This window comes from Heterodontus francisci, chromosome 24 (assembly GCF_036365525.1).
Source record: "Heterodontus francisci isolate sHetFra1 chromosome 24, sHetFra1.hap1, whole genome shotgun sequence".
Lineage (NCBI taxonomy): Eukaryota > Metazoa > Chordata > Chondrichthyes > Heterodontiformes > Heterodontidae > Heterodontus > Heterodontus francisci.
The window spans coordinates 38660554-38673110 of NC_090394.1; the positions used below are offsets into that span (position 1 = coordinate 38660554).

At 46.8% G+C, this 12557-nt stretch overlaps 1 protein-coding gene across 6 annotated transcripts in view; it reads left to right on the forward strand.

Annotated features, from left to right (window-relative positions):
* The first annotated feature begins 5567 nt into the window (after positions 1–5567).
* mlst8 (MTOR associated protein, LST8 homolog (S. cerevisiae)) overlaps positions 5568–12557 on the forward strand; it is a 33505-nt gene continuing 26515 nt past the window's right edge. For 3 of the 6 annotated variants that reach the window (XM_068056831.1, XM_068056825.1, XM_068056830.1), the window contains exons 1-2: positions 5568–5673; positions 8050–8194. In XM_068056831.1, coding sequence (XP_067912932.1) covers positions 8066–8194 — 129 coding nt within the window. In that variant the 5' untranslated portion in view covers positions 5568–5673; positions 8050–8065. Of the gene's footprint in view, positions 5674–5698; positions 5797–7892; positions 7955–8049; positions 8195–11608; positions 11697–12557 lie in introns of those variants that run through there. The other 3 variants (XM_068056829.1, XM_068056828.1, XM_068056832.1) reach the window with 3 other exon arrangements.

The window sequence follows — 12557 nt, forward strand, 5'->3', positions numbered from 1 at the left end:
TGTCATGGGACAAAAGGCAAAGGGAGTGGTAATAGTTGTAGTAAAAGACAAAGAATTAGTCCAGAGAGAGTGTTAATGGCAGAATAATGAATAGCTCTGTACAAAAGCACAAACATGTTTAAGACAGGCACATGGTTTAAAAAATTAAATAAATAAATAAATAAAAGGCAATCATGCTCTGAATTTGTTGAACTCAGTGTTGAGTCCAGAAGGCTGTAGAATGCTTAATCGGAAGATAAGGTGTTGTTCCTCAAGTTTTTGTTGAGCTTCGCTGGAACATTGCAGCAGGCCAAGGACAGAAATGTGGGCATGAGAGAATGGGGGTGAATTAAAATGGCAAGCAAACGGAAGCTCGGGGTCATGCTTGTGGACTGAGCGGAGGGGTTTCGCAAAGCGTTCACCCGATCTGGAGAAGCATGGGTTAATGAGGGATAGTCGGAGGGTTGATGAAAGTGCTGCAGTAGTAGTTGTTTCTATGGACTTTCAAAAAGAATATGATAAAGTACTACATAACAGAGTTATTCGGAAGGTGGAAGCACATGGGATTAAAGGGACGATGTTAACGTGGCTACATAATTGGCTAAGGGATAGGAGGTAGAGAGTGGTGGTGAATGGATGTTTTTATGACTGAAGAGAAATATGCAGTGGTCTGCAAGGGATCTGTTTCTCCCTCTCCACAGAGATAGCAGCTCTTTCAAAGAGCTGGCACAGGCAAGGCAAGCCAAATGAGCTCTTCCTGTGCTGTAATTTTCTATGATTGTATGTTTCCTCTTCGTCTTCTCTTTTCCAGAGAAAATAGCTCCAGCCTGCTCAATCTTTTCTGATAGTGGTGTCCTTCCAATTCTGGTAGCATACATGTAATTTTTTTCTGCAACATGACCAGTGCATTGATATAAGTTTTGTAGTGTGTAGAATTGCACACAGTGTTCCAAGTGTTGTTTAACAAAGGTTATATATAAATTTAAGATTACTTCCTTGCTTTTGTATTCTAATTCTCTAAAATCAACCCCAGTACTTTGTTTGTTCTCTTTATAACTGTTTGGGATAGAAATGCAATACTGCACTGATGTGCCTCCTGGCTTGCCATAGTCATGTGACCTCTACCATGAGGCACTCACTGCAGGCAGCCATTACAATGCCAGTTCAATAAAGACACAGTACAAGCAAGACTGTTGTCCTGTGAGCTCGTAACATGATGTCAGAGTGGAGCTGAGATTGAGTGTTGAAGAGCTGTATAGAAGCACAGCTACTAAAAGAGGAACACAGGAATGTTCAGAGCTGCTAAAAACCACAGGAAGTCACAGAAAAGCAACAAAGAAGCAGGCTACAGCTGAAAGCACTGGGTAAGACACACTGGCTGCAAATTTTCTTCTCCTGGTGCCGGTCAAAATGAAAGGTTATATGAAACAGACTGGCAGTTTTTCCACTCAGTGGCAAAATTATGGAATTGCAACAGGTTTAATTAACAAACCAGAGCAGCTACAAGTAGCTACACTTTTATCACTGGTGGGGAGAGACTGTTACAAAATGTATTCAACCCTAAATCTCTCCTAAGCACAAAAAAAAGGACAGCAGAAATTTTGAAAGCCTTGAAGGCACGCTTTGAACCCCAATTGAACGTAACCTATGAACGGTATGTGTTCAATATTAAGGCCCAAGGTGAAAAAGAGTCCATTGATCAATATGTGACTGCATTAATATAGCTCACAGAATCCTGTGAATTTGCACAACTAAAAGATGATCTAATTAAAGACAGGATTGTAGTAGGCATGAGATCTTGCAGTCAGAGCATGTCTACTGAGAGAGGAGAAACTTACTCTAAGGAAAGCGATTGACGTGTGTAGAAGCACTGAGGTTGTAAATCAACAGCTAGAGCATATTCCTAGAACCATGGAAAAGTTATGGCACAGAAAGAGGCCATTCAGCCCATCGTGTCTGTGCCGGCTGAAAAAAACTAGTCGCCCAATCTAATCCCACCTTCCAGACCTGGTCCGAGCCTTGCACGTTACAGCACTTCAGGTATTCATAGCAGAACAGATCAGGTCTTGCATTATGCTGATAGACATTCCAGGCTGAAAGGGCACAAAGATCAAAGGCAGGATGCTAATACTGCGGAGGACATCACACAAAGGAAAACAAGGCATATTCAGCGTGGGGAGAACAGTGTTCTCACTGCAAGAAGCTGAATCATTTTGTGCACAAGTGTTTGGCTAGAAGGAAGCACAACAAGCAGGTATGGATGGCCACTGGAGAGATGTTAGCTGAAGATTCTGACGAATCACTATACACCATACAACAGGTTGGTTCAGTCAGGTCGATAGGTGATAAATGGTTTGTGACTGTTGGAATGATGACTGCAGAAGGAGAATATCAAGTCAACATCAAGTGTCAGATAGACAATGGTGCACAGACCTGTGCAAAGTGGTTCAACATGGTGATCCAAAAATGAAGCCCTCGAAAGTAAGGTTAAGGCTATATGATGGCACCATACTAGTGCCAAGAGGACAAGTTACTCTGAAAGCCCAATGCAATGGCAAGAATGAAGATCTGGAGTTCCAGATCATAGACGGCAAGTAAAAGCCACTCATCTCAGCCGGAGCAAGTCTAAAGCTTGGACTGGTAACCCTCAATGTACAAAAAGAGATTTGCAATGTGGAGCAGCGCACTCAACCATTGACTGCGGAACAGATCCTAGAGCAGTACAATGATGTGTTGACAGGTTTAGGATGTCTTCCTGAAGAATATCATCTCGAAGTAGATGAGAGGGTAAGACCAATTCAGCATCTGTCCAGGGAAAGTTCCAGCTGCCCTCAAGGCCAGCCTGAAAGACAAGATAGAAGAGCTGGAAAAGAAAGGTGTAATCAAGTGCCAACCCCGACAGAATGGATTAACAGCATGGTAGCAGTGAAACAACTGGAAAGCTGAGAGTTTGCATCGACCCAAAGAATCGAAATAAATCTCTGAAGAGATCTCACTACCCCTATGCCAACCATTAAAGAAATTTTGCCACAACTTGCAAAGGCAAAAATCTTCACTACCCGAGATGCGAAGGATGGTTACTAGCAAGTGAAGCTGGATGAAAGCAACAGTTTTCTAACCACATCCTGGATGCCGTTTGGGAGATACAGATGGTTGCACATGCCCTTTTGGCATTTCTACGACTCCAGAGGAGTATCGACATAGCATGAGATAGTTAGTGATCTTCCCAGAGTGGAAGCTATAGTGGATGATCTGCTAGTTTATGGATGCGGAGACACAATGGAAGAAGCCATTGCTGACCATGATCAAAATCTAGTGCGACTGCTAGATAGAGCTCGGCAGATGAACCTGAAGATGAACTAGAAAAAATTGCAATTAGCAATTGCATAGGTCATGTACTGACAGCAAAAGGTCTTCACCCGATCCCAAAAAGGTGAGAGCAGTAGTAGCAATGTGGCGACCAACACATGTAAAAGCAGTGCAACAATTTGTTGTTTTCGTCAACTATTTGGCAAAATTCTTTCCCAATGTGTCGTCGGAGTGTGAACCATTACGCCAACTCACTGCCAAGGATGTGCAGTGATATTGGGGCACAGAACAAGAAGCAGTGTTCACTAAAATTGAGCTAATGACTGCAACACCAGTGCTGAAATACTATGATGTAAAAGATGAAGTCACCCTGCAGTAAGACAGGACTTGGAGCAATCCTAATGCAGCAAGAACAACTGGTTGTATTTGTATCCAGGGCGTTAATGCAAATGGAACGACGTTATGCTCAGATCAAGAAAGAGTGCCTGGCCATTGCCATTGCTTGTGAACATTTTTATCCACACCTACTTGCAAGAGACAGCCCAAGATGGCATTGTTTACAAAGGAAATAGAGTCATTATCCCTAAGGAGTTGAGAGGAGAGATGCTAAAGCGCATCCATGCAAACCACCAAGGAATTGAGTCAAGTCTGAGAAAGGCAAGAGAAGTGCTCTACTGGCCAAACACTGCAGAAGGCTGATCAGGAAGATGTGAACTCACCATCTGCACAGACCACAGAACAACCATCAGTCCCAGTAGTCCAAAGCACCCCAACAATGGAAATGGAACAACAGCAGTTACTGCGGCAACAAGTGACACGGGAATGACACCCTGAAGAAGGAAAATCACCCAGGTGAACAGCCAACGACAAGCGCACACGCACCATTAAGAGACAGGCATGATTTAAAGACTATGTGTGCAATGCATGTGCAGAGACTGATGAGAATAATGAACTGTTAATGCATGAGAACCGTTGTGTGCAGAGTGGGTAACTTGGGCAACTCAGAGTGGAAATGATAATGCATGCAAATTTTTTTTGTATGAAAAGGGGGATGTTTGGAATAGAAATGCAATACTGTACTAATGTGCCTCCCGGCTTGCCATAGTCATATAACCTCTACCATGAGGCATTCACTGTAGGCAGCCATCACAAGGTCAGTTCAATAAAGACACAGTACAAGCAAGACTGTTGTTCTATGAGCTCGTAACAATAATGTTCTCAACTTGGTGTTGCTACTTTTAGTGATTTATATATCTATATTCCCAGATTTCTTTGCTCCTCTACCCAATTTAATTCTACACCTCCCATCAAAACTGACTACCTCATACACTTCTATATTGAATTTTAATTTGCCATTTCACTACCCATTCTGCAAGTCTGTTTACGTCTTCCTGTATTTTGGTGTAGTCTTTCATGTCCTTATCTAAACTATGCGCCCCCCCCCCCCCCCCCCCACACCTTCCCCAATTTGATATCATCTACAAATTTTGACTATACCTCCAATTTCTGAGTCTGTTATTTCTGTATATGGTGAACAACAGTGGTCCCAGCATGGATCCCTGTGGGACACTACTTCCCACTTTTTGCCAGTCTGAGAATCTTCATTTAACCCCTAATCTCCGTTTTCTGTTTTGTAGCCATCTCGCTATATGTTCTGCTACCCGTGAATCCACATGTCCTGACATTTGTCATGAGTCTCCTGGGTGTCATTACATATTTGCACTTTGCCTTTCTAATTGCCTATTTTCTTTTGTCATCCTCTCTACATTATTATTTATGTGCTTTGAATATGCCTGATACCTGAATGCTGGATGGCAGACTGGGTAAATTTGATGTCAAGTTGGGTTTAGAAGGACTAGCGTATTGGCTCTGATGCATCAAATAATAATACTGATTACTGAGAGGCACAGTCTGTTCTGGAAAATCAGAAAAATGTTGGCAGTGACATTTACAATTAATAACAGCGACACAGATAGCAAACAAACTAAACACGTTATTCTGATTTTGCTGCTAAGAGTCATGCTATTTCAAACGAAATTTGTGATTTTTGTCTGAACTCATTGCGTGCAAGACTGTGTCTCAGCATCCTGCACTGAATTGGGTTCTTTATGACTTCAGTTCAGTAGAGGTCCAGATCAGTTGGTTTGATACCCAAAAAATGTAACTATGGTGTGGAGGGGCATTTTAAACTAATAAACGTCCCAAAACCCAAAGTCCAGCAGCAAAAATTCCCAGCAGAGATTCCAAGGGATTAATCTTTAACACTGTTGGGGGAGGGCGGAACGCGCTGCTCCGACGGACCAAATGTTAGTGGGCGCTGCGGCAAGTCGGCGGATTTCGACGGAGGGACCGGCGGACACACCTAGAGTTGGAGCAGGTCGAGCGGTGAGTTAAAGCTGGCAGAGAGGGAAATGAAGCAGGGACCGGGAATTCTACCCTGGTTCGGCTGTTTATAGTCGGTAGCCGTGGAGGTGCAGATCCAAGGGCGTCGGGTGGGTGTGTGAGCGAGTGAGTAGTGACAGACTGAGCCCATACTGGGGGGAGGGGGAGGGATGGGGAAGAGTGACAGACTGAACCCATACTGGGGGGGAGGGATGGGGAAGAGTGACAGACTGAACCCATACTGGGGGGAAGGGGAGGGATGGGGGAGGGATGGGGAAGAGTGACAGACTGAACCCATACTGGGGGGAAGGGGAGGGATGGGGGAGGGATGGGGAAGAGTGACAGACTGAACCCATACTGGGGGGGAGGGATGGGGAAGAGTGACAGACTGAACCCATACTGGGGGGAAGGGGAGGGATGGGGGAGGGATGGGGAAGAGTGACAGACTGAACCCATACTGGGGGGGAGGGATGGGGAAGAGTGACAGACTGAACCCATACTGGGGGGGAGGGATGGGGAAGAGTGACAGACTGAGCCCATACTGGGGGGGGGAGGGATGGGGAAGAGTGACAGACTGAGCCCATACTGGGGGGAGGGGGAGGGATGGGGGAGGGATGGGGAAGAGTGACAGACTGAACCCATACTGGGGGGGAGGGATGGGGAAGAGTGACAGACTGAACCCATACTGGGGGGGAGGGATGGGGAAGAGTGACAGACTGAGCCCATACTGGGGGGAGGGGGAGGGATGGGGGAGGGATGGGGAAGAGTGACAGACTGAACCCATACTGGGGGGGAGGGATGGGGAAGAGTGACAGACTGAACCCATACTGGGGGGGAGGGATGGGGAAGAGTGACAGACTGAGCCCATACTGGGGGGGGGAGGGATGGGGAAGAGTGACAGACTGAACCCATACTGGGGGGGAGGGATGGGGAAGAGTGACAGACTGAGCCCATACTGGGGGGGAGGGATGGGGAAGAGTGACAGACTGAGCCCATACTGGGGGGGGAGGGATGGGGAAGAGTGACAGATTGAGCCCATACTGGGGGGGGAGGGGGAGGGATGGGGAAGAGTGACAGACTGAGCCCATACTGGGGGGGATGGGGAAGAGTGACAGACTGAGCCCATACTGGGGGGGGAGGGGGAGGGATGGGGAAGAGTGACAGACTGAGCCCATACTGGGGGGGGAGGGATGGGGAAGAGTGACAGACTGAGCCCATACTGGGGGGGGGAGGGGGAGGGATGGGGAAGAGTGACAGACTGAGCCCATACTGGGGGGGAGGGGGAGGGATGGGGAAGAGTGACAGACTGAACCCATACTGGGGGGGAGGGATGGGGAAGAGTGACAGACTGAGCCCATACTGGGGGGGAGGGATGGGGAAGAGTGACAGACTGAGCCCATACTGGGGGGGGGGGGGATGGGGAAGAGTGACAGACTGAGCCCATACTGGGGGGGGGAGGAGGGGGATGGGGAAGAGTGACAGACTGAACCCATACTGGGGGGGAGGGATGGGGAAGAGTGACAGACTGAGCCCATACTGGGGGGGAGGGATGGGGAAGAGTGACAGACTGAGCCCATACTGGGGGGGGGGGATGGGGAAGAGTGACAGACTGAGCCCATACTGGGGGGGGGGAGGAGGGGGATGGGGAAGAGTGACAGACTGAGCCCATACTGGGGGGGAGGGATGGGGAAGAGTGACAGACTGAGCCCATACTGGGGGGGGGGATGGGGAAGAGTGACAGACTGAGCCCATACTGGGGGGGGGGGAGGAGGGGGATGGGGAAGAGTGACAGACTGAACCCATACTGGGGTGAGGGATGGGGAAGAGTGACAGACTGAACCCATACTGGGGGGGAGGGATGGGGAAGAGTGACAGACTGAGCCCATACTGGGGGGGAGGGATGGGGAAGAGTGACAGACTGAGCCCATACTGGGGGGGGGGATGGGGAAGAGTGACAGACTGAGCCCATACTGGGGGGGGGGGGGAGGAGGGGGATGGGGAAGAGTGACAGACTGAGCCCATACTGGGGGGAGGGGGGAGGGATGGATGGGGAAGAGTGACAGACTGAGCCCATACTGGGGGTAGGGGGGATGGATGGGGAAGAGTGACAGACTGAGCCCATACTGGGGGGAGGGGGGAGGAATGGATGGGGAAGAGTGACAGACTGAGCCCATATGTTATAATTGATCGACTGCCAGATCAGTTGGGTTTTTACTACAATCCAGCAGCCCGCACATAACCAGATTCTTTTGAATTCCGTTTTACAGTTTGACATGATTTGAAGGTACAACCTTTGGGTTAGTCTAATACTGTGGCACTATATACTGTACTGGCAAAGGTTGGCAGGTTTGGCATTGCTGCTATATTTTCTTGTTGCAGGTGTGACTGATCCACCATGAACACAAGCCCGGGCACAGTGGGCAGCGACCCTGTCATCCTGGCCACTGCTGGCTACGATCACACCGTCCGCTTCTGGCAGGCACATAGTGGCATCTGCACCCGGACTGTGCAGCATCAGGACTCTGTATCCTTGCAGCTTGGTTTCAGACCATTTATGCACAGCAAGGTCCCACAAGCAACAATGGAAATGAATGACCTATTAATTTGATTTAGCAATGTTAGTTAAGGGATAAATATTGGCCAGGACACCAACGAGATCACGCCCGCTCTTCACATAATATCATGGGATCCTTCAGGTCCAACTGAGAGGGCAGGTGGAGCCTTGGTTTAATGTCTTGTCTGAAAGACAGCACCTCCAACTGTGCAGCACTTCCTCATTACTGCACTGGAATGTCAGCCTAGATTAGGTGCTCAAGTCTTGTAGTTTTATAATCATTCCTCCATAGCACTATCAATAAAATTTTAAGACGTTTAAATATAATCAGATTTCCTGTCTCCGCAGCGAGCTGTCCGTTAGATCGTATTACTCAAACTTTTTGGTTGAAGGGCCCCTTTTCAAATAGATTATATTCGTGGAGCTTCTATTTAAATTATAATGCTTCACAACACCTAAGTGAGTTGTATTTTGATGCCCTTTCTTTGAATTTGAATAGTACTTAAGAAATTAAGAAATAGGATCTGCAGTAGGCCATTTGAACCTTCGAGCCTGTCCCACCATACAACAAGATCATGGTTGATCTACCTCAACTCCACTTTCCCCATATCCCTTAATTCCCTTAGTACCTCTGTTTTGAATATACTCAACAACGAGCATCCACAGCTCTCTCGGGTACAAAATTCCAAGATTCACAAACTTTTAAATGAAGAAATTTCTCCATCTCAGTCCTAAACAGCTGACCCCATAGTCTGAGACTGTGACCCTATGTTCTACATTCCCTAGCCAGGGGAAACATTTTGTCAGTGCCTAACCTGTCAAATCCCTTAAGAATTTTATGATTCAATTAGATCAACTCTCATTCTTCTAAACTCCAGGGTATATAGGCCTAGTCTACTCAATTTCTCATAGGACAATCCCCTCATCCAACCAATTGTTCTGTTATTTAATCTATTCTGTCTTCCATCCTATCACTGACCTTCCCTTTTGTTCTTTTTTTCACCCCCCTCCCCCACTTTTTACTTGCTCCATACCTATTACATTTCTGACTTTTCCCAGTTCTGATGAAAGGTCATCAACCTGAAACATTAACTCAGTTACTCTCTCCACAGCTGCTGTCTGAGCTGCTAAGTATTTCCAGCATTTTCTGTTTTTATTACCCCTCATCCCAGGAACCAGTTTAGTAAACCTTCATTGCAATCCCTCTAGGGCAAATATAACCTTTTATTAGGTAAGGAGTCCAAAACAGCATCTTCCACACTATTTCAGGTGTGGCCTCACCTGTCGCCTGTATGGTTGTAGTAAGACTTCTTTACTCTTATACTCTGATCCCTTTGTAACAAAAGTTTTTTAAAAATTTCCCTTCCTAATTTTTTTAATTCTTTCATGAGATGTGAGCATCGCCAACGAGGCAAGCATTTATTGCCCATTCCTAATTACCCTTCAGAAGGTGGTGAACAGCTGGAGTCCATGTGAGGTAGGTACACCCACAGTGCTGTTAGTGAGGGAGTTCCAGGATTTTGACCCAGCGACAGTGATTATAGCCAGGATATTGTGTGACTTAGGAGGGAACTTGTAGGTGGTGGTGGTCCCATGCATCTGCTGCCCTTGTTCATCTAGGTGGTAGAGGCCACAGGTGTGGAAGATGCTGTCAGAGGAGCCTTGTTGAGTTGCTGCAGTGCATCTTGCTACTGTGCGGCAGTTATGGAGGGAGTGAATATTTAAGGTGCTGGATGGGGTGCCCATCAAGTAGTCAGCTTGAGTGTTGGAGTTGCACTCATCCAGGCGAGTGGAGAGTATTCCGTCACAATAATATAAAAGCAAAATACTGCAGATGCTGCAAATCTGAAATAAAAACAAGAAATGCTGGAAATACTCAGGTCTAGCAGAATCTTGGAGAGAGAAGCAGAGTTAACGTTTCAGGTCAGTTACCATCAGAACTGGTAAAGGTTAGAAATGTAATAGGTTTTAAACAAATAAAGCGGGGATGGGGCAAGAGATAACAAAAGGCAAGGTGTTGATAGGACAGGGTCACACAGAATAACTGACCAGAAGGTCATGGAGCATTCCCACCCACTGTGATTGACAGGGCCCTCAACCATGTCCGTCTCATTTCCTGCACCTCTACCCTCACCCCTTCCCCTCCCTCCCAGAGCCACGACAGGGTTCCCCTTGTCCTCACTTTCCACCCCATCAGCCTCCACATCCAAAGGATCATCCTCCGCCATTTCCACCATGTCCAGCGTGATGCCACTACCAAACGCATCTTCCCATCACCTTGCCTGTCAGCATTCCGAAGGGATCTATATCTCCTGGTGCACTCCTCCATTACCCCCAACACCTCGTCCCCTTCCCGTGCAATCGCAGGGGGTGTAATACCTGCACTTTTATCTCCTCTCCTCACTATCCAAGGCCCCAAACACAACTTTCAGGTGAAGCAGCGATTTATTTACATGTACTTCTTTCAATTTAGTATACTGTATTCACTGCTCACAATGTGGTCTCCTCTACACTAAGGAGACCAAATGTAGATTGGGTGACTGCTTTGTGGAACACCTCCGCTCAGTGCAACAGCATGACCCCAAGCTTCCGGTTCCTTGCCATTTCAACACACGCCCCCTGCTCTCATGCCCACACATATGTCCTGGGCTTGCTGCAGTGTTCCAGTAAACATCAATGCAAGCTCGAGGAACAGCATCTCATTTACAGATTAGGCACGCTACAGCCTGCCGGACTAAACATTGAGTTCAATAATTTCAGAGCATGACTGGCCCCCTTTTTTATTTCCAGTTTTTTTTTCTTTTTATTTTATTTTAGTTTGTTTCATCATTCATTTTTTCTTACCATGTGCCTGCCCACATTTTTTTCATGTTTGTGCTTTGGGCCAGGGCTGTTCATTTTTCTGTCCATTAACACCCTCTTTGCACTAATGCTTTTTCTTTCAACACACTATTAACATACCGTTTGCCTTTGCTCCATGACTTTCTGGTCAGTTATTCTCTGTGACCTTATCCTATCAACACCTTTTACTTTTGTTATCTTTTGCCCCACCCCCGCTTTATTTGCTTAAAACCTATTACATTTCTAACCTTTGCCAGTTCTGATGAAGGGTCACTGACCTGAAACGTTTGATCTGATTTAGATTTAGAGATACAGCACTGAAACAGGCCCTTCGGCCCACCGAGTCTGTGCCGACCATTAACCACCCATTTATACTAATCCTACACTAATCCCATATTCCTACCACATCCTCACCTGTCCCCTGTCCCTATATTTCCCTACCACCTACCTATACTAGGGGCAGTTTATAATGGCCAATTTACTTATCAACCTGCAAGTCGTTTGGCTGCTAACTCTGCTTCTCTCTCCACAGCTGCCAGACCTGCTGAGTATTTCCAGCATTTCTTGTTTGTATTCCATCACAATCCTGACGTGCGCCTTGTAGGGCGGACAGGCTTTGCGGAATTGGGAGGTGAGTTATTCACTGCAGGATGCCCAGCCTATAACCTGCCCTTGTAGCCACAGCATTTATATGGCTGTTCCTGTTAAGTTTCTGGACAATGGCAACCCCCAGGATGTGATTGGTGGGGGATTCAGTGTTGGTAATGCCATTGAATGTCAAGGGGAGATGGTTAGGTTCTTTAATGTTGGTGATGGTCATTGCCTGGCACTTGTGTAGTGCAAATGTTACTTGCCACTTATGAGCCCAAGCTTGAATGTTCTGCAGGTTTTGCTGCATGCCGGCACAGACTCCTTCATTATCTCAGGAGTTGCAAACGATACTGAATGTTGCAATCATCAGCGAACATCCCCACATCTGACCTCATGTTAGAGAGGTCATTGATGAAGCAGCAAAAATGGTTCGGCATAGGACACTACCTGGAGGGATTCCTGCAGTGATGTCCTGGGGCTGAGATGATTGGCCTCCAACAACCACAACCATGTTCCTTTGTGCTAGGTATGACTCCAATCACTAGTGAGCTTTCCTTCAGATTCCCATTGATTTCAATCTTACTAGGGCTCCTTGATGCCATACGTGGTCAAATGCTGCCTTAATGCCAAGGGCCATCACTCTCACCTCACCTCTGGAATTCAATTCTTTTGTCCATGTTTGGAGGAAAGCTGTAATGAGGTCTAGGCCTGGGTGGAACCCAAACTGAGCATCAGTGAGCCGGTAATTGATGAGTAGTGCCACTTGATAGCACTGTTGACGACACCTTACACCAATTTGCTGATGGAGTGGTAATTGGCCAGATTGGATTTGTCCTGCTTTTTGTGGACAGGACATGCCTGGGTAATTTTCCACATTGTTGGGTAATTGCTACTGTTGCTG